At 46.8% G+C, this 22973-nt stretch overlaps 1 protein-coding gene across 1 annotated transcript in view; it reads left to right on the top strand.

Annotated features, from left to right (window-relative positions):
• DNAH6 (dynein axonemal heavy chain 6) overlaps positions 1-22973 on the top strand; it is a 3423448-nt gene that overhangs the window by 1930314 nt on the left and 1470161 nt on the right. Inside the window, exon 28 of the mRNA XM_069626424.1 lies at positions 7596-7751. Within this exon, the coding sequence (XP_069482525.1) occupies positions 7596-7751 (156 nt within the window). The remainder of the gene's footprint in view (positions 1-7595; positions 7752-22973) is intronic.

Here is a 22973-nt window from a genome sequence, read left to right as displayed (position 1 = left end):
AAGCACGCTTTAACTCCTGCACAAATTCTTGTGGGGCCTGATCCTCCCCACATTGCAAATTGTAGGCCGCCTTGCGAGCCTCTTGAGGATTTCTGTGAACAGAAAAATGTTTCAAGATGGCCGCCTTATAGGTGGACCATCTTAAATGATTTTGGTCCTCCAGCCCCGCAAAGAAACTGGAGTATTCCGGGGAGAAGGTCCACTTTACATATTGAATACAGCTTTGGCTGTCCTTCAAATGGAAAGTCTCCATCATTTGTTCAAACAACTCTAAGTGCTCCCAAACAGAATACTTAGCGTTCTTATGGTAAGGCGTGATGACGCTCCTGATCGCCTTAATCTGCTTTAAGGGGTCCTTCAGCAAGGCCCTTTTTGCCTTATTGGCCTTTTTGGTTCGGGTAACCCTTGTCCATTCGTCCTCGGACTCAGAGGCACTGCTCCCAGAGGTTCCCGTCTGTTCTTCCAGGTTTTCCCGGATTCTGCGAGCCTGGGAATGGCTGGCAGAATGTGGGGACCTGGTCTCCTGTGTCCTGCGCAGTTCAGAGGAGTCTTCAGATTCCTCCTTGCTGCCAGGATTTGATGGGTACCCCCTCCACTGACCTAACTGGGCAGAGGTTTTCAGGATGCCCTTAATGGGCCTACTCTCCTGGGGTTCCCCACTGAACTGTACTGTACTTGGGTGCCCATACCCGGATGCCCACCCCTCCATTCCTGAGTGGTACTGGCCTATGAGCCCCATACTCTTAGCTGGATAGTAATCTGCCATCCCTGTGGCCCTGTGCTCATGTGCGCCAGGGGACATGGGGGTGGTAGAGTCCAGGGACTGGGGGAGATGAAGGCCCCTGGTGTTAGGGCTCCTGCGGTTATGGTCAGGAGTCTCTCTTTCCCAGCGGACCTCATCTCTATCTGCCCCTGCTCCCTGTTGCAATGCAAGAGCCTGCATTTGTGCTTTCAGTTCCTCTGTTAAGGCCTTACTCGACTCTATCAGTTTCTCCTGCATCGCTACCTGTTGCTGGAGCCTCTCATTGTGCTGGCAGAGAGCCTCATTTTCCCTCTGTGCTTCCTGGTTGGTCCTGGAGAACTGGGCCAGTCTTTGCTGCAGGAGGGTTAACTCCTGAGCTGTGTCCCTATTGGCCTGCTCCTTTCTTGCTAGAGCATCCTCCACCCTCCTGGTGTGCTCTAGCAAGTTCTGGTGTTCTTTTTGGAGGTCACCCAGTCCCTGGTGGGCCAGGTGATTTTCTTCCATTTTTCTTTTTAAATGGCAGACTTCCAGGCCTAAGGTATCCCTTTCCTGACTAAGAGCCTGCATCTGTGCCGCCAGGTCGTCCCTTTGCCTTTGGAAGGCACCAGCATTCTGGCGCTCCTGATCAAACTCTGCCTGGGTATCCAGGTCTTTCAGAATTAGTTTGTTGCTCTCTGCCTTCACTCTATCTAGGTGGCCTTGCAGGGTGACTACCTGCTCAGCACATACCCTGTTGAAGTCCAGTTGTTGCTCCAGCTTTTTCTGGTTTTGCAGTAGGGAGTCCAAACCTTCTTGGTATTCCTTCTGCAAGGCCAGAAATCTGGTATCCTGTTCTACCTTTTCCTGTTGCAGCACATCCATATCCTTCTTTATTTTAATGATGTGCTGCCTACTATCATCTTCTGACTCCTGGCTCCTCTGCAGCCTCTGCTCAGAAGAGACCAGGTCAGATTGGACCTTCTCTAACGCCATCTGTTGCCTATTTGCCAGATTTTGGCTTTCAGCACATCTATCCTGCATGTCTCCCATATATAGGTACAGGTATGCCGCTATCCTAACAATCTTGTCGTGTTCATCTTTGGCCTTAGGAGCCATATATAGTTCACTCAGGGCCACATGTAATGGACCCTGATCTCTCCATAGGTCTGACCCTGTTTCAGTGACCTGTCGCGTGATGGCCTGCAACCAGGCATCCTGGCCCTGTTCGGTCCATTCACCTCTCACAAATAGCTTATGCAAGAGGTGCTCTCTGGCTATTTTCATATCTACCAAGGTCGTCATTCTAGAGATTGGTCTCTGTCCTGACTTACAGAAGTTAGTATTTTATTTTTGCAGAACAGAACTTTTCTTGGAGTGTCCCTTTTGAGGAATGCTTTACAGCGTAACACAGCGTGGTGATCAGACCGGATATGTGTATCTGGTCAGCTGGCACACTGTATTAATCTGCACAAGTGGTATTCTAACCCAGAATCCCGGATACGAGCCCCCACTTTGTAAGAGGATTCAATTCAACACTACAGCTAAGTCAACGCCTAGTCTATAATACTGAATGAAAACCCTTATTGATATATCTTTATGTCCAGTTCATGCGTTCTGGATGACTACCCCTATATAACACCCCTCTCTTGGAACCCTCCTGACCCCACTGAGCCAAGAAGTAGTTCTGTTTTGCAAGTTAAAAGGTTTATTTGATAATTTAAAATATATATATATCACACTTTATAATAAATTAATAATTGAATATCACACTTAATCTGATATGATAATGATTAACAACGGAGAATCTGGCACTAGCACACTTCTTTATAATCACTAATGAGTTGACATGAAATGGATGAGATAGCACACTGGTAAATAGGAACAAAAGAAGAATAATGTGATAGAGAATGCTTTATAGAGTTCAAATGGATGGAATGTTGAATGAATGAAATGCAGTATAGAAAATACTCACTATGATTTCAACAAAACAATGTAATCACTTTTCTCTGGCAATCCCCTCCCCCCCTTGATGCAATGCAAGGAAATGGAAGGAAGCACACAGTTCTCAGAAATGCAATCAACTGTAATTCAGTTCACCCCAGCAAGCTTACACTACAGAAAACAGATAGGAGTTTTGAAAACACAGGCAAAATGCTTTATATGTGCTGGCAATGAATTGAAAAATATGCTAAAATGCTTTTAATTCCCTTTCAGAGGTTCAGGGTGAGTGATAGCTACTCTCTATGAATTCAGGATCACCTTAACAATGCTTTAGTAGTAACTAGCAGGTAAACGAAGTTTTTGGCAAGGAAAAGCAAAACTGCTGTCTTTTTACACGTGAAGAAATTTGCAAATCGCGGCAAAATTCGCGGATGCGCCGAGCGCTATTACAGAGGAACCACAAGGACTATCTCTATCGTTTTGGGGTCCTAGGAAAGCCTAGGATCTCAGCTTCCAAATGAAAGTTACTGCAAGTCTCTAAGACAAACGGTTGCGGAGATATGAGCGATTTTGTGAAGGTCATTTTTCAGATTTGAAATTTTAAAAGCTCAAAATGACAAGTGACATATTTTGCAGCTAGAATGACAGGTGACAGATTTGGAGCTATCAGGCAGTTCTACTTAGGTTAAATAGATTGAATTAGATGAATTTAAACTAAGAGATTGGTTCTACACAGTTCTTCTGGGTACTCACACTATATTCTTGAATTAAATGGGCCTCATCACGGATCTGGTCAGGGTTTTAGACTGGGCTCTGGTCTCTCTCTGGGCACAGCGTCTGGTCTCTGGAACTGCTCGCTCTCTGGTCTGGTCTCTTAGTTCTGGATAGATTGAAGTCTCTAGTTTGGCTTTCTGGAGGTTGATGAATTTGAAGTCTGGATCTCTGGATGTTGTATGGTCCGGCAGAGCGCGTTGCAGCAAATGGAATTGAAGGTCCCTATCTGTCCTGTCTGTCTGCTTTTATGTGTTTTGAGAGTGGGTGGGTATGTTGGTCATAACTAAACTTGCCCCTCTCACTTGTCATTGGTCAAATTTCCATTCCTCACTTGATTGGCGAAGCTAAGTTGTGTCAGAGTGATGTCATTTTATGGCTTGCAGATAGGACACTCCTCTGTCAGATTGCACACATTCTATATTTGATAACAAAAGACATATTTCACAGTTACACAGTTGCTTGAAATTACATATACATGGTGTGGCTGAATTTAGCCATGTCTCTGTCCAAATCTGCTGTTTCTAAGAGCTTGCATTCAGAAATGGCAGATAATTGACTTTTTAACTGATTTTTCAATTTCTGACATTGACCCAACATTACATACATGTGCGCAGGGAGTATGGACATTAACTGATGAAGTTTCAGATTTTTAACATGCATACATTTAGAGTAATATCCACTTTTCCGCTGACACCCCCCTGAACATACCACCGGTTCTAAAAACCTCTTAAACTGTGGGCAGAAAAATCACAAGAATTATGGTATCATTTATAACATTTTCACATGTCCGCTCTATGAATGATCCATCTTTTTAAAGTTATGTTCTGGCTCCAAAGGGGTGTGGTTTCCTCTCAGCACAAGGTAGAAATACTGGTTTATCCAGTTCTGCCAAGCCAGCTTCTGTCTCCAGTTTCTCCCCCTCCCAGTTTCTGCCAAGAGTAAGCCACTTTTACGACCCCTGCAATATAAGATTTGCTTGGGTCCTGAAAGGCTCAATGTTCAAGAGGAAGCCATTTATGATCCTCTCAATAAACCCTCTGCCTGGGTGAAGGGAGTTGCATTGTTCACTCTCCTGCAGAGCACATGTAATTCAATTATCAGATAGATGGTATATCCTTTTGTGTGGGCATCAGAAGGCAGCTAAGCCTGGGAATGCATTTGTTCAAGTTTCACTCCTGTTGGGGGTAGCTGTCAAGCAAAATCAAGTTCCTTAAGCCAGACTTTCAGCTAACTGTCATGTTTTTGTTGCTTTTTTAAATTAACTTGCAATTTTACATATGCAGCTAGAATGCTGATTCTAAGTGCAAAACTATGACATTTCAACAGTTACAAAGGCATGTGACACCAAACATAGGTCACTCATTTAATCTAAACATTTTCGATTTTAGTGTCTTTAAATCCAGTGCAACTTAAACTGCTGACTCCATAGCTCAGCCAGTTTTGTTATAAGCATTGTTCTGGGCTCTTCATTTCCCAGATTTTGTAGGCACACAAAACTCCATTCTGCCAAATGTCTGCTGGTGTTCAGTGAATATTTTGCACATATTGTAATGTTTGAAAATAGGCATTTTGAGCCTGCCTTCAGAGAAACACAGGGTGGTTTTAAAACGGCGGCTTTTGGATAGTGGTGAGTACTGGTACTGCACCCATTTTTGGGATTTAACAAATGAATTCCCCACAATTCTAAGTTGCATTTGGCAATCAGCATTGCCATTCCCAATGGTTTCAGACTACTGTGCGGGTAGTCCAATGGTGGTTTTAAAGCGCTTTGAAGCTAACCGGCGCTACTGTTTTTCCTTTGGCAACCCATTTCCCTCATGGCAACCCGGCCTTTCATTCTCGCACTGGTGGGTGGCAAGTGAGGCAACCATTTTGGTGGGCGCACAAACTGCGCAGGTTTCCTGAATTTCGGCGCACATGTGGGTTTTCCGCCATCTTGACTTTTCTAAGCCCACAGCACCAAATGTTGTAGCATGATAGCTTAAACGTGGGTCAGGACACCCAACAGTTTCCCATGCTTCTGCCAGACCAGTGAGCGTGTTGCAGGTTTTCTTTTGTAAGGAACCATATGTCTTTTCATGCAGATAAAGTGGTTCTGAGTACATTTCAATCCTTCATTCCTAAAGTTTTGTCTGAATTCCTTTTGATTTTGGAGATTTACTTACTTGTTTTCCAGCCTAACCTACATAATTAGCCATCAACAGGCGTTCTGAACAATTTCGATGTGACAAGAACTTTAAAGTATTATTTAGATAGGGCACACACTTTTCACCTGTCAAACCATCTTTTCATTACTCATGGTGGTCTTTACAGTAAACAACACCAGGGGAAATGGGTACCTTCCACTGGCCTTCTCTCAGGTTTACTTCACAGTTCACAACACCCCGGGGAATGTCTCAGTTCCCCAGGCCGTTTCTCAGGCTTGCCATCACTCCCAATGCCATGGGGAATGAGTCCCTTCCCCTGGCCTCTTTCTATGATTGTGTACTCTTCTCCCCAACATAGGGCCTCATCATAAGGCCGGCGTGTTGCCATCAGACTGAAACACTGTTTTCGCCACCTGATATCCCGTTGCCACCAGGACATTACAAGTCCCGGCGGTCCGGGATATCAAGCAGCGGAAAATGTTAGTCCCCATTCCTGTGGCGACCCATAGGAATCCACGAGAATGGGGATGGTGCCGATGCTTCTGTGTCAACTCTGCTTTCTGAGGCCGTTGCACCCAGCAGGTCAGACCTGCCGGCCGCACAGGCACAGGATAGCAGAGTTGTAGTCTGCTGGTCCAGAAAAGGTGCTGGTACGTTGCTTCCAGGCACCCTTATTTCCAGACCGGCAGACTTATAATGAGGCCTATAGAGTTAACTCCCAGTCTTGTGGGTGTGGGTCCCATTCCTCTATGATTCTCTGCTGATAGTGTGGCAGACCTGGTTCACTAACCTGCAAGGTACTGCGACTATGAAGATGACTGACACATTTTCCTTCTCGTGGGTGTTGGTCCCAGAACAGAGATTTGTTGCTTTCACCCCTTTTTCTTAGCCCCACTAAGCATCCCTGCAACCCTGGAAACTGTCTGGGGCTTGCTGATGCTCTCCGTTTGGTCTTGGGGGGGGCCTGTGTTCCCTTTCGGGCTTCTTTGAGCTTCCCTTGCCTTTTTGGATACTGCAGCGGCTCTGCTGTGTTTGCTGGCCAACAGCATGTGCATCTTCACCTGCCCGCACAGTTCCCGGGTTTCTCCCTTCCGGACCTCTGCTATTCTGCTTGGCCAGATGGTCCTTTCATTCTGGGTCATTCAAGGACACCTCTGCCTGTTCGGTAAAGTTGTCTGCAAGTCCTTCGATTTGGCGGCAGCCCAAGCACTCCCCACGCTTGCAGTTCCTCTCAGGAGGGCTGCTCTCCTTTTCCTGTTTTCCCACTTCTGTTTTAAATGTGACTTGACCAATAGGAATTCAGGAACCACTAGAATGTTCACTTCCTTTCAGTACCTGTCCTATATTCCTCCCTTTGGCAGACTAGACTCTTCCTTGTCTCAGTATTTGTACTATACTTCTCCCTTGGGTTGACTAGATTCTGCCTTGTTCCAGTACTTATGATTTTGGTTACATGACACGTGTACATGATATGACAAGGCAAGGTGGGGTAGGTGAGGGGGATTGTAGTGGTGTATACCATGTTCTCCCTGGTTAGTCGTCCCTGCTCCCAGAGGGGGTGCTTTGCCATGAAATCCTCGCACTGAATACTACCCCCCAGGGGGACTATCGGGTAGTGGCCTCACCTCCCTGGCCTCATGGGAAGAGACTCCCCTTTGGGGAGGAGTTATGACATAATAATTTGTCACACTGCATATATAGGGAGTGTGGTGCCTGGGTGCTTAATGGAGGATTTCTGTACCCAGGATTCTAAATTCCAAATTCCTTTGCTGCATTGTACAGAAAGCAACTTTTGCGTAGTTTTCCAACCTGGCATGCTAGAGAAGGAGGCTTCCTAACAAGATGGCAAGGAGTTAGAGCCACTGACCAAGAGTACCTGAATCACTATGAAGGTTATAGTTTTGTTTACTAGTCATATATTTTACTTTTAAAAGGTTTTCTTTTAAGCAAAACATGTTTTTACTGAGCAGATATGTGAAAACATGATTTCTCTATGCCTTTTGTTTATTTAGGTGGACAGCATTGACAGTTTTGATTGGCAGAGACAGCTACGCTATTACTGGGATCTAGACCTGGATAACTGTGTTGCACGTATGGCCCTATCGCAGTACACCTATGCCTACGAGTACTTGGGAGCATGCCCACGATTAGTGATAACACCACTTACTGTAAGAACTGAACTTTTTTTTCTTATTGCCTTCATGTTTGAATTTAGAGAATAATTAACTTTCTCTATATGTATTTATATGTATTAGTGATTTGTAAGCTGCTCACACAGATTGACTTCTTCATGCCATGAGAGAAGGAGGTGAGGGGGAGCCGCAGGGACAGAAGAGTAATAGAGGAAGAATGGAGGGAAGGGGAGGATCACAGTTATAGGTATTTGACATTACATTCCAGGTGATGATTAAACAGGAAAGCAATGTGTATGTAGAAGCTGATCCAGGGAGAAAGAAGAGGAATGCATGGCTCTGTAACTCGGGGATTAGGCCACAGGTGCAATTCTGAAATGCTCACGGGCACCACTTCACTTGCTCTAGCGTAAATCTTTGTGAATCAGACCCACAGTTCACTATGGTGTTTCAGCTCTAGGTGTAAGAAAAAAAACTGTGTTCAGATGTTCTAAAAAATCAGGATCTAAAAATTGGTGAGAGGATGTGCTGTTTTTCGATACTATGATGGGGCGTCCCTGCAAAAGACCACAGTGACTCCTAAAGTCCTTCCAAGCATGTTTGTTTGCTTACTACAGACAGATTGGTGGGGAGATAGTATCTGTAAAGTGAGGGTCTTGGAGAATTTGGTTCTAGGACCGTGCCTCTCCAAACATGGACTCCCTTTGGGTTCCCAGCACCCTAACCGAGGCGTCCTTAACCTGGTTAGTTCTAAGGCAAGATAACACCTACTGTCTGTTGTTCTTCTTAGTGCTAATGGTGTTTTCCCTGTGCCAGTGCCGCCATCTCCCTTTCGCCTCCCGGCCTGGCATCACTCTACTTGGGTTGCATCAAGCCACAGCATAGCCCATGTCTCCTCGCTCGGGCGTCTCCCCCAGCGGCTGGGTCTGTTGCGGTGGGCAGGCAAGGAAGGGCTTGGACAGGGCCCACCCACGATCCCTGAACACTGACATAGGTGTTGGGAGTCAGGCTCCCTTCCACCCCAGACAGGGCCTGTGAACAGGCCCTGCCACAATCCTCAGTTTTGGGGGAATTTCAATGGGGCTGTGTACCACTGAAAATTATTTGATGGACAACCGCCTTGCATACATTCATTTTCAGACCATGCCCCTATCAGGCTCTTTGCACTCATGTGTGTGCTGGCAACACATTTCTCAGCGATAGGTCATTAAAGGACATGCCATTGTGAACTTCAGAAAAAAGAGGAACAAGGCATTCTTGTTTCATCAGGTAAATTACCCTCCGTGACACAAGCTGGCCCCAATCCTCTTCCCCCAGTACAATCAAAAACATCTTCCACATGCAGATATGCATTCTGATCCGTAGGGCTGTATTATCTAATAGACACACCAGACATGCCTAAAAGCCCCAAGGATGGCGACACTCTAAATGGTACCATCTATCTGCTGTTTTACATCAAACAGATCCTCCTTTGCTCTAAATGGGAAGCACAAGTGTCAAAGGAAATGAATACTTGCGCTGCTATGGCTACTTTACGTCATAGAGGCGGTATGACCGTGATGTTGTGGTTGAGGCTTGCTTTCTGCACAAGGAGTGAATACAATTAACATGGCCAATTATACTGCTGAGATCTGCAATGTAACAAACCTGTGTTGAATTCCCTCTAAAAAAGTCTGATTGTGCAATTAATAATATAATTGAATAACACCATTGATATTACATGTATATATTTTACCATGAATTTTACTTTTTTGTTTAGCTTTTTCTCTGTCTCTTGTTATTGTACATTTGTTGTTTTAATTGTTCTTTATGCACTCACAAGAGGATATATTTGTGTTTTGCATAATGTACATCACAGAGCCAGCCCTGAGGAAGAGCTCATGCTCGAAACACGTGTAGACGGAACACATATACTTTTTTAATTTAAAAAGGCAGAATACATGTAACTTTATTCTGCAATTGCTACTTTGGTTTCACCAGTGTTTCTAATATATAAACAATGCATTGAGGCTGAACACATATGTTTATATTTTTTATTTAAAGAGGTAGAATACATATGAGCTATGAAATTATAGTGGATTTACTTTCTCGTTAAGCTGTAATTTGTACCTTGGTTCCATCATTGTTTCTAATATATCAACAATACATTGAGATCCATTGACCTTTTTGATTTTTTGACTTCTTGACTGAGGTCCCAGTGAGACTTTGTTTGTGCAATATTGTTTTTGTCTAGAGGTGTGTTGTAGATAACCAATTAATAATATACACAAGAGCCTCACCATGCCAGATGGTGAGCAACCATTGATGTCATTGATCCCCCAGGTTTCATCTCTTGTCAATAGATGAGTTCAAGGGATGGGGTTGGGCTCAGTTTAGAATGTGTGAAGCACCAACCATAAGATCGTTGTATGGCCCAGTCCAAGGTATACAGGGACCGCTGCGAAGAGCTTGGGCCTACGACCATAGGGCTGAGATTCAGCTGACACTGGTTTAGATTCTTTTGGGACAGCAGACAGTAGTCTTTTTCGGTATGCTGGGGGAAGCATTGGTTTTCAAATTGGAAAATGGTTATTAATATAACTATCAAACTAACAAGCAATTAGAATCTGTATCTTCCACATAGCGCAGGCTTCATTATTAATGTTTTAGATGGTGGGAGATAGCTTTATTCCCTTCATCTCCCTACCATAGTGTAACCCCCTCGAATAGTTTACAAGAAACGTTGCAGTGGAAAGTTTGTAAAATTAATGCAACATTCACTTTCAGCATGGAATGTCCACAGCATCTCAAATCTGATCACAAGGGAAAAGATCCTTTGCGTTCTAAAATCAACAAATGCAGCCAAGAAAAGCAATTTCTTTACGCAGATGTCGATGTTACATAAGATTAATAATGCATCTTCCTGTGGCCTCACAACATTCCTACATTCAAATTTAAACTATGCAGTAAACACAGTCATCATTGACCAAGAATGTACACTTTAGGTGATCATCTGCATGCCAAATATCCATCTTGCAGACTTCATTGATGATCTCTTAAACATCCTGTTGCCAGTGCACAATTTAATCTGGCATAGGACATCCTTTTGGACACTAACTCCCAAATGTGAACTTTTTTTTGTTTTAAACTTTATTCCGCTGACATGCAAAGTACATTAACTGCATCACATAAATTGTACACATCAACACACATAATGGTACAGTGAGTCATTATCATAAGTGACGGAAAGGAGCTACGGATCTGACATAGGGATCACTGGCCCCTCCCCTGCTTCCGGGTCTACATTGTTAGGGTTCAAGTATCGCCTCAGAGTAGCCCAGATATTTTTAGGGTGACACGCCAGTGCGGTTCTTCTAGCGTAGCTGTCCTCGCATTCGTATGTGTCAAGCAGGTCTCTGAACCATGGATGAATTGTGGGGGCATCTTTCGCCTTCCAGTGTCGAAGGATACTGCGTTTGGCCACTGCAGTCGCCACCGAAAAAAGCCTTTGTGTCTTGACGGCGACCTTGCCAATATCTCCCAGGAGGTATTTCAGAGGTTTAGCAGGTATGTGAATCTCTAGGATAGCACTTAGATGTGTGGCAACTTCCTCCCCAAATCATCTAGTGGGCGGGCACTCCCAATACATATGGAAGGAGTAAGCCTTGGGAAGTAGGCATTTGGGGCACAGGGGTTGTGTGGTTTTGTCAAACTTGGTGATCTTCCCGGGGGTGATATGTAGGTGGTTTAAAATGTTGTACTGGATGAGCCTTAAGTTGCCATTTAGCAACACTGATTTGCTGAATTGGTAGTATCTGCCCCATTGCGTGTCGTCAATTGCCATTCCCAAATCCCTTTCCCATTTAGATTTCATTGTATTCTGCGAGGGGGGTGTGAGATTGGACCATATTATATATCTTCGAGATGGTGCCTTTGAACCCGTCCTGATCCATCATTTCTAGTATGAATGGGTGGGGTGGCGGCTCTGTGGTGAACGATGGCCATTTATGTCTCAGTGCTGCCTTCAGACTTTGGTATTGTAGGGTTATCGTGAGTCCCTGCCCAAATCTTCTTTGTGCCGTATCTATATCTAGGAATTTCCCATCTGGGAACAGGTGCCCTAGCTTCAGGACTTTGCCTGGGTCCCATTTCCATTGCATCGCGGTGTTATCTCTGGGGGTGATGCCTGGGTAGTTTTCGATTGGGAAAATTTCCCATTAGGGGTGTGTGCATCCCACTCTATGGTATAGCGCCGCCCATGCCCATGCGGTGCAGGATGTCGGATCAATCTTTCCCTGGTTTCCATGTTTCAAGGCAAACACCATAGAGTGTAAATCAATAGGGGCAACTGCTTGTCTCTCTACTTGTATGTGGGCGTATGCTTCCGTGTCCTGAGACCAATATTTGGCATAGTGGGCTTGTGCTGCGTAGTAGTATGAGGTAAAGTCTGGTGCATCCAGTCCCCACTTTCTCACAGAACTTGGCCCAGCTTTGCCTGACCGTACCCCCACCCCATACGAAGTTAGAGGCCATTTGTTGCAGTTTCATGAAGAGCGTTTTGCCAGGCCATAAAGGTATATTACTAAAGAGGTAGAGTAGCTTGGGGACCACTACCATCTTGAGTAGGGGGATGCGACCATACAAAGAAATGGGGAGTTTGTTCCACAATGTCAGTTTGGTCTCGAGCTGTGAAATAAGGTGGCCTTAGTTGATATTATAGAGCGCATCCCTGTCCGTAGCTATAATTATACCAAGATATCGGGCTGAGTTTGGTGACCACCAGAATTGTCTCATGGCCATCGATCTTTTGGCGCTCGGTGTCAGTGGGATCATCTCTGATTTAGATTGGTTTATTTTATAGCCAGAAAATCTAGCAAACTCTGTAATGTCTTGCATGATCAGTGCTAGGTTGGTCTTTGGGTCCGAAAGGTATAATAAGGTGTCATCTGCATAGAGTGAAATTAGCTGAGTGGCTCCTTTGATCTGAAGGGCAAAGATTAGGGGAGATAGGAGACAACCCTGCCGTGTTCCTCTCTATAGGGTGAAGGCTGGGGATAGGGTATGATTAGTCTTGATACTAGCTTTAGGATCTTTATATAATAATCAAATACATCTTTGAAATAACAGGCCAAACCCCACCCTCTTTAGTATAGTGTACATTTAGCACCAGGACAAACGCTTTTTCAGCATCAAGCGTGACTGCCACAGCCTCCGTTCCTGGGTCTAGTTGGGCTATGATCGTGAAGAGTCTCCGTAGGTTTAAGGATGTGGATCTAGTGGGTATGAATCCGGATTCGTCCGGGTGTATCAATTTGTTCATATGGGGGAGGAGCTTATTGGCTATGACCATGGCATCAATTTTGGTGTCTATGTTAATTAGTGAGGAGCGATACGATTTGGGGTATTGCAGGGGCATATTTGTTTTGAGGAGAACTGTTCTAGTAGCTTCTCTCATGTATTCCGGGAGTGTGCTGTGTGATAGGAATTCTTCCCATACCCATAGCAGTCTGGGGACCAACTCGGTTGAGTAATGTTTGTAGAAGTCAGTTGGGAGTCCATCTGGGCCAGGGGCCTTGCCTGCTGACAGATCTCTGATTGCCTGGCCAATCTCTTCGACTGTGACGGGAGAATCCAGTGTGTCCCTGTCTTTCTACTCTAGCGTTGGTAGTGGAATAGCTCCAGGGCTTGAGGTGTTACTTGGTCTGTATTCTTGTATAGATCGGAGTAGAAGTCTAAGAAGATTTTGTTGACTTCATCCGGCTTGGTGTGGACAGATCCGTCCAGACCTCTAATGGACGTGATTGGCTTAAAGCCATGCTCAGACTTTATCAAATTTTGCTGGCCTTATTGCCCTCACTGTACCGCCTGGCTTTGATTGGCTGTGTAGTGTATTTTATTTCACGCTCCACCAGGGCTCTAAATCTCTCCAGTTGCTTTTGCATTGGCTGAAGGGTCTTGTTGCGTGGATCTTGTACATGTGCCTTTTCCAATGTCCTGAGGGTACTTTCCATCTGGTTGAGGTCATTCCTGATGGTTCTTAGCGTGCCCAATGTTTTGGATAGGCGATGCCCTCTCATCCAGACTTTAAATGCCTCCCAGATCATGCCGTGTGATGCCACCGTGCCCACGTTAAAGTCAAAGAATTCACCAATTTCTGCTCTCAGTGGTTCTATTATCGTCTTGTTGCGCAGGAGGGACAGCGGCATGCGCCATGTGCGTTGTATTGTTTTACTGATTCCAGTGTTTCGTTTGTGCGTGGGTGAATGGTGCAGTAGCTCACCTGTGGGACGAGTTCCGGTGAGATTAGCCAGAAGTCTATCTGTGAGCTGGATGCATGTACAGTAGAATGACATGTATATTCCTTCGATGTCGGGGGTAGTTCTCTTCACACGTCTGCCAGTGGTATCTCCGACATTCCCTGTGGTATGGTCCAGGCTGCTTTAGGGTGGGGCCTAGGGTTTCTAGTTGATCTGTCGATGTGGGGGTCCAGGATCGTCTTAAAATCACCTCCCCATATAATCCTAGCCTCCCCATGAAGTGAGATTAGTGTCATGACCTGCAGGAAGTACTCTGGGGTGTCATGTTTGGACCATATGTATTCACTAGTATTGTTTCTTGGTTCTGGATTGTGCCCCATATAATCACAAATCTGCCCTCGGTGTCCACTATCGACTTTGTGAGTTGGAAGCCAGTTCGGCGATGAATAACTGTTAGAACCCCTCTGGAGTGTTTGGAGTATCCTGTGCTGATTCTAAGGGGTCCCCAGTCTTTGGCAAAGGATTCCACTACCCTAGCCGTTGTGTGCGTCTATTGCAGGTACAGGATATCCGTCCTGTGTCGGTTGGCATAGGCGAGTATTTTTCTGGCCTTGATGGGGTTTGCGAGCCCTCTAACATTCCATGATTGGAGTTTCACATTGGCCATTGATCCTGTGATTGCCATAAGTGCGCATGAGATGGACTGTTAAGTTGCTCATTGTGATGCATTGCGCGTAGATCCTGATCCGGTCGTCAGCTTTTTCTCTTTTAATCCAACACCTCTGCCCCCCTCACCATCCCTCCAACAGGATGGTGTATCCCCGGAACTTAACATGACAGTCTGACAGTGTAGTTCCCCAGCTTGATTTAACAGTCTGATGCAGTGGGTGGCTGTGCGCGGCCAAACGTAGTCCTTGGGAACTTGCCGTCTATGTGTGCATCGCAACCTTATTTTGTCGCTGAGTGGACGTGCCGGTTTTAACTATGGTTTTTGGGCTTTCCAGTAAATGTGAGTGCCTGGAGTTGTCTGGGTTCTTACAATCAACCGTTGTTCTGGGTGTCGGGAATGTGTTGCTCTATGTAGTTCATTGCTTCTCCGGGTGTCTCGAAAAAAGTGAACTCTGCCTGCATGTTGAAGTCGCAATTTGTCAGGGAACAGCATTGCGTGTGGTATTTTCCTCTCGCAGAGTGCCTTCTTCACCTGGTCGAATGTCCGTCTGGCTTCCTGGACGCCATTAGAGAAGTCCAGGTATATATGTATCCGGTTACAGTCGAAAGACAGAGTGCCCGTCTCCCGTGCCAGGCGTAGGATAAGATCACGATCCCTGTTATTAAGGAGGTAGGCTATAATCGTCTGTGGGGGGTGGGGAGAGCTCCCGGCTTGGGGGGCGGGGCCAATGATCTGTGGGCTGTTTCTACCAAAAATTGTTGCGAGAACTGGGTATCGGGAAACAGTGATCGGAGAACTTCCTCCATGTATTGTTCCATCGGGATGTTCATGGTTTTCTCCGCTACCCCGATCACTCTTATATTATTACATCGGGACCTAGATTCGAGGTCCTCGCATTTGTCCAGTACTGATTTGAGGTTCTTTTGGATTTCTTCAATTGCCTTTCCATGGGTGATCGATGTATCCTCCAGGGTGCTCACTCTCGCCTGCTCCTCTGACATTCTAGCTTTCACTTTTTGTATGTCTGATCTTATTGAAGCAATGGTGCCTCCTATATCGTCCAATCTTGCATTTACCGCAGCAAACCCAGCGTGAAGCGCATTCATGTATGGGTCCATGTTTGGAACTGTGTGCTGGTGGGTGTTACTTGGATCGGGTTGGGACTATTCCTGGGAGGTTTCCATGCTGTTTGCACTGGTAAAAGCATCCATGGGGCCTTTCTTATTGCCCCGGCCCCTCTTATAATGACCTTATCAATTGTGCGCCTCTCTCTGTGTGGATCGGGGGGGGGGGTGTTTACTGTGCCCTGCCGCCAATGTCTGTTCTGGCTCCTGCAGTGTGTTTGGTGAGAATATGTGCGGCAGGTGCAGGCGGGGTCCGGGTTATTAGGGCCTGGGCAACAAGTCCTGTCCGTCTCTCTTGTGATTGCTCCCGTGGTATAGCTCAGTTGATTTTGTGTGTCCTTGTCTTTGGGTCAGGCTATTGTGGATTTGCGCTGCTTGCCCCTCAGCCCCAGCATGGAGGTTGTCGCCTCTGTGTTAATTGCCTTCGCGAACAGGACTGTGAAGGTTCCACAATGGGCCGCGGCCCACGTGGCCGGGCAAATGTACTGGTTGGTGTTCTTGGGGCGCAGCAGGCTTCTTCTTCCAGATAGTGATTGATTGTGGTGTGCTGCGGGGCCCAGTGCTGTTGCCTCCCCTGTACCATGGGGCGGCCTGGGTCAGTTGTTTCGGGTCTAGCGTGGGTGTTAGTCAGAGGGCACAGAGTTATGGGGGTGACTCCGGGGGTTGGGTCAACCAGGGCCAGAGTAAGGTGGAGAGGAGTCACGGAGGGGAGTTGCGGATCCCGGTGGCTCCCTTAAGGGTGTCCTGGATGCCCTTTGGCACCGGGGGTTGCAAGCCTCGGGTCTCTACAATTACTTGCGCGCTAGGGGGCCCTCTGTCCACAGGGGTCAGCACGTACATTCTGGGGTGTTTGTGTGGCTGCAGGCACACCTCTCAAAACCTGGCTGTTCACCAGGTCGTAACAGACAAACAAACATCCCGCCCTCTGTAGGCTGTATTAGGCAGAATCTCACGCTCGACCGCTGCGGGCACGCTTCTCCAGACCATCTGCAGCTGAGTCAGTGTGCAGGCAATCCCGGACGGTATCAGAGTCGGGTATTGGGGGGAGGGTCCCGGCGATCACTGTGGACCGGGCAGTTAGTGGCTAGAGGAGCCGCCAGCAAGTGTCCGGTGCCCGCTACCACATAGCTGTTGCGTCTCATGTGCCCCACCGTGCAGGACTCTGGCGAGGCAGCCGGTCTCTGGATGATCAGGGTATATTTCCCAACTCTACTGATGGGAGGCCTGCTGCTTCTCCCTGCCTCCTCGATCCCGGGTGTCTTGAGGTGGGCCACCCCTCATCCCGGCCGTTCCTAGTGTGTTTATATTACTTTCGCCCCCCTGTCAACGTTCGGATGTAGCGGGCTGCTGTCTTGTCCTCAGAGCAGGAATTTTTGGCACGCACCGCGCGGGACAGTCCCCCTGTGGCTCACCATGCCACAGCTTGCCTCGGGCTGTAGAATGAGTGGCCAGCTTCCAGATTTCGCCCAATTGTGCCTTAACTGGTGCCGTTAGCGTTCCTGTTTTATTTCGGGCTGGTACTCCTCTCAACGTAGGGTATTACTTACAGGATCTCTGAAGTTGCGGAGCTTTCACCTCAGGCGGCCATCTTCGTTGGCGCACAATAGCTTTCACCTCAGGCGGCCATTTTCGTTGGCGCACAACAGCGTCCCCCAAATGTGAACTTTTAACAAAGAGGACAGAAACTCGCTGTGCAAAATCCAGAAAGAACTGTCCTTACATGATATTTGGAGACTGCATCCTGCTGGCCACGAATATACTTCTATTTCCCCCAGCATGTCGTGCACTCCAGATACGCTTCTGCACTTCTTCATCTTGCCCCCTGTCGTGGCTCAACAAATGTTCTTGACTCAAGTATGGAACACCCACATCCTGGTTCATGCCCCCATTAATGTGACATTGACAGTTGGTGATGAGGAGAAACTGATTCACCAATGGAGGCTAGACAATGCTCTTCTGGAGGATAAGATTTGTGTTGAAAATTCAAGAGATATTGTGCAGTTCAAGCAAAGAAATAGAAGAAGCTTCTAAGAGGAACATTGCGTGCAGCTCGCACCGAAAGCCATAGTCCATGGTAGAGTAATTTGTCTTAGTTCAAGAAGCAACAGAGAAGGGATGATGACACCCAGCAGGAAAGCGATTTAAGAGTACTGCAATCCTCCTATAACTATGCAGGGACAACAGGAAGAGAATATCATAAGATGCTAGTATACAATAAATAAGTTCCTTATGGAACAAAGCAGAACATTACATGGTTTTTCCATGACAAAGATACTGAGACAAAAGTGAAAAACATGCCTGCTCAAAAACAAAGAAATATCAAGTATCTTTAATGAGTTCTATACAAACCTATGTGATATCAAGCAACTGGACTATGCGCAGCCAGATCATTTCCTGAATTGCATAACTCCCCCACAGGTAACGACATGTGATCAAGTGAAACTGGACAACGAATCTAGACACATGCAGTAATACAGTAACTCAACACATGCCATCTGGGAAAGTCCCAATTCCCGGTTGATTACTACTCTCTTTTTATGAGTGACTTAGTTCCGACCTTATGCTCAGTATACAATGCAGGCATAGCAACTGTTTTCTCCCACTAGCACTTAATGTGATGCACAAAGAGAGCAGAGACCCTTCTTAAAGTGTAGAGTTATAGAGGCATCTTACTTATCAATGTAAACATCAAACTTTTGATTCAATTCCTAAACAAGAGGTTGGCAAAGATTACACCTTCACTGCTATCCCCAGATCAAGCGGGCTTCATTCATGGCAAGAAAACGCACAATCAGACTAATGTCAGCACAACAACAGCATTTGGCAGCGTAGGATGGGGTTTCTAGTGTACGGTACTACTCAAGCTGAACTTTTATTTAAAAAAAAAAAATCACAAACATTTCTGGAAAAGAGAAATGGCCAAATTTTCACTAGAATCAATTTGCTGACACCCAAAAGAGATTTTGAGATACCATGAGCTGAAGATTATTAAACAGCCTTAGTGCTGTGCCAGGCAGCTTCTCTTTGCAAGAGGGGCAGAGGCTGGACTGAACAGGATGACACTGGAAAAGAAAAGTCCAATAATGACACAGTACTGTCAGGAAATGTTACACATCTGCAGTGTGAACGCAAAACACAGAGGGACAAACAACACCTGATAGCGTGCTTTTCTTCCCTAATAGACCTCATGGTAACAAGGCTACCAACGTGTCTGAGATGGGTACATGCAGCTGCACTGGCAGTAAAGAGTTCTGAAAATATAGTGCTTGTATCAACCCTCATTGTAGCTGTGAAACATGCAGTCACTTCCTTATTGCTAAATAAACTGAACAGTGGTATGCCAAAGGTGAAAATAACACAACAGGAGAGACACTCCCAACAATACATTTGGGTCAGGTTTATGGACACCAGAAAGAATATATTACGCTGGCAGTGTGCCGCAGAAAAGGGTGCAGACACATGTTCTACAGGAAGTTAAACTGTTGTGGTCAGACATTCTGAATCGAATACATATGGCACGGCGCTAGAACATCCCACTGACATACCCTCTTCTTTTTTTAATGTAAGTTATAGTAGCATTTTGAAATAGAGAACAAACACATAGTAGCTATCGATGATCCATATTTTCACATATACATACATTATGAAACCAAGACTGCTTACCCTATTTAACTCGACTTCTCAGAACTGCTCTCTTAAATTTACCCTCACCCACTCCAGGGACCTAACATGTGGAATAGGAATCTAAACCTTTCAGTAGTCATACCCAACCTTTATTACCATAGCACAGATGGGAATAAGATCATCTAGCGTGGTGCATGCCCCAAATCAGTACCTTCCATCCCCTCCAGACTCTCTTGTGCTATGATATGATATAATGTTGCATTTATAATGCGCCTCTACACAAGTGTTTCTCGGTGCCACAAGACAAGACAAGGGAAGGGAAGACATAGGGAAGATGAGACAAACAATCTCAATAGGCTTTGTGACATTCAGATTGTGCAAGTGTGACGAGCTGTGCAGGGTGGGCGAAGTGCAAGGACGTGGGTAGGGGAAAGTGTGGTCAGGGCCAGTAAGGCTCTAGATAAGTGCAACCAGCTGAACGCGGCTCTGGGTAAGTGCAACTCGGCAGGGGGGCTGTAGAGGTTACAGATTGCAGCCAATAAGTGCGCAGTAGGCCAGGTGGCAGTTCAAGGACGACTGGTCGTAGAGGAGCCTGGCACCAATGAGACTCTCAGGGTACCAAACAACCAGTTAGTGCATCAAACAGGAAGGTTAGCAGGGGAGCGAGAGAGAGAAGGCGGAGGAGATAAGGAGGGTCTTGAGCTGCTTCCGGAACTTCAGGTGGTCCAGCTCAAGTCCGAGAGGGGCAGGGAGGCTGTTCCAGGCGGAGACACTTGCAGAGAAGAGAGCTCTACCCCCCCACTCTCTGTTTGGAGAAGTGTCTAACCCTTAGAGAGTTGGAGGTAGCGGAGTGAAGAGCTCGAGAAGGAAGGTACTTAGGCGGAGAGAGTTGGATATAGTGCGGGCCCCGGCCACATACATCCTTGTGGACGATGCAGAGGGTCTTGAACTTGATCCTTGCAGCCACTGGGAGCCAGTTGGGAGATTTGGAGGCTGGAGAGATATGGTCCCTGGGCTTGGGGCCAATGATAAGTCTTGCAGTCCTGTTCTGGATTAGCTGCAGAGGGTGCAGAGTATAGGCATGCAAATTGAGAAAGAGGCGGTTACAGTAGTCCGGCCTGGAGAGAACCAGAGCTCCGGAGACAGTGAGCTTCTTGGGAAAAGTGAGAAAGGATAGAATACCTCTGAGGAGTTGCAGCTGGAATTGGGCCTTCTTGACAAGGGGTTTGTGATGTGATGTCAGGAGAGAAGGAGTGGAGTCGAAGATGACACCAAGGTTTTTAGCCTCACAGGAAGGCGAGGGTAGAGAGCCCAAGGAGGGCAGCCAGAGTGAGAGAAGGAAAGCTGGAGCAAGTGTCCCAGTGAGAAGAATCTCTGTCTTACTGGCATTAAGGCAGAGATTGTTGGAGGAGCACCACCCTGAATCACGATAGACAGTCAGGAATGTGCAAGGAAGGAGAGACGGCTGAGGGAAGCCTGAAGGAGAACTGTGTGTCATCCAAATAACACTGAAATTTGGAGGAGAAGGTGGAGATCAGGTGGGCCAAAGGGGCCAGATAGATATTGACAAGCCAGGATGAAAGGATAAAGCCCTTGGGGACACCACATGTAGAGAGAGTGGTGGGGGAGAGGAAAGAGTCAAGTTGGACCTGGGAAGGTCAGTCCAAGAGGAAGGATGCCAGCCATGCCAGAGCCTGATCCGTGATGCCCAGGTTCTCACAAAGTCAATTGATCAGGGTGGAGTGATTGACTATGTCAAAAACAGAAGAAAGGTCAAGGAGGATGAGGACAGAAGGAGAGCTACAGTCAAGATAGGAGAGCAGATCCTCACAGGTGCTCAGGAGAGCAGTTTCCCTGTCTCTGGCTGCTGTGAAGCTAGACTGATGGTTGTGGAGGCAATGACAGATTCGTGTGGAGAGTAAGCTGGGAGATGGCCAACTTTTCCAGGAGTTTTCTCAGGGAAGGAGTGGTAGAAATTGGGTGTTAGCTTGCCAGACAGGTAGGATTGACAGAAGGCTTTTTTAGGATAGGGTACACAAGGGAGTGTTTGAGGAGATAGTGGAAAGATCTAGTGGCAAAACAGTGATTGCAGAATTCGGCCAAGGCTGGAGCGACGGTGTCAATGTGGTCCTTGATGGTGCTGGAAGAGCAGAGGAGCACCTGTTTAGATTAAATTTTCATAGATCGGACTTGTCTCAAAACATTGTCAGGTGTCACGAGAGAGAAGGAAGAAACAGGAAGAAGAGAGGGGGAGGTGGCCATGGGTGGGGGGCCGGTGGCTGAGAGAGGTAGAGGGAGTGGAAAAGGAAAATGAAGACAGGATGTCCTGAGTTTTAGTGGTGGAATGAGAAAACAGCGCTGTGCAGAGGGCCTGGGAGCGGACGGGAGAGGTGTAGACTACAGTAGGATTGGCCAGACCCTTGAAGATTTTAAAGCGTTATCATATGATATATTATATGATATGATATGGAATTTATAACATGTCTGTTGCCAAGTTTTTCTAGGTGTGACAAGACAAGGAGGGGGAAACAGATGGAGGACAAAACAACGATCTTACTAGGCCTTGTGGGATTCAAATTGCGCAAGTGCGGTTAAGGGGAAGCAGAGAAGTGCCAAGGTGGAGTGGGGAGGGTAGAGAGGTGCAGGTAAGCACAAGTGCAGCTAAGGGTGGCTAAGTGCAGTTAATCAGAAAGTGCAGCCAGCAGGTGGCTCATAAGTGCAGAGAGAAGGGACTGTAGGTTACAGATACAGACCAGATGTGCTGGGGGACCAAGAGGCAGTGCGAGGTGCAACTGGACATGCAGGGACCTGGGATCAGGTTCATAGGGTGGCCAGGTGACTAGTGTGTGGAGCAGACGGGTCATCAGCAGGGGCAAGCAAGAGAGAAAGCGAAGAGGAAGGTCTTGAGTTGCTTCTGGAACCGGAGGTGGGTGTGCTCAAGTTTGAGAGCGGCAGGGAGGCTGTTCCAGAGGGAGGCCGCTGCTGAAGAAATAGATCTGCTCCCAACACTCTGCTTGGAAAAGCGACTGACCCTCAGAGAGTTGAAGGTGGATGAGTGGAGAGCATGAGAAGGGAGATGTTTAGGAAGAGGGAGTTGGAGGTAGTGTTGTCCCAGGCCCCAGAAAGCTTTGTGGACAATGCAGAGGGTCTTGAACTTGATCCTTGCTGCCACCGAGAGCCAATGAAGAGAGTTCAGGGCTGGAGAGGTGCGATCCCTGGGCTTGAGACCAAGGACACGTTTTGCAGCCCTGTTCTGGATAAGTTGTAGAGGAGGGAGAGTAGAGGCAGGAAGATTTAGAAAGAGCTGTTGCAGTAGGTTAGCCTGGAGAGGACCAGAGCTCTGGAAACAGTGAGCTTCTGGTGGAAGTGAGGAAAGGAAGAATACCTCTGAGCAGGTACAGTTGATAGTTTGACCTCTTGGAGATGTTGGAAATGTGAGGAGAGAAGGAGAGGGTGGAGTCAAAGATGACCCCAAGGTTCTTAGCCTCACAGGTAGGAGCAGGAAGAGGTCTCAGATTGGGCGGTCAGAGATAGAGAGGAAAGGAGGGAGCTGGTGTTCCAATGAGGGAGATCTCCATCTTACTGGATTGCGGACAGTCAGGAA

The sequence above is a fragment of the Ambystoma mexicanum genome, chromosome 6p (assembly GCF_040938575.1).
Source record: "Ambystoma mexicanum isolate Mex_15411 chromosome 6p, UKY_AmexF1_1, whole genome shotgun sequence".
In the NCBI taxonomy this organism is placed as follows: Eukaryota; Metazoa; Chordata; class Amphibia; order Caudata; family Ambystomatidae; genus Ambystoma; species Ambystoma mexicanum.
This window is presented reverse-complemented; position numbering and strand designations above follow the sequence as displayed.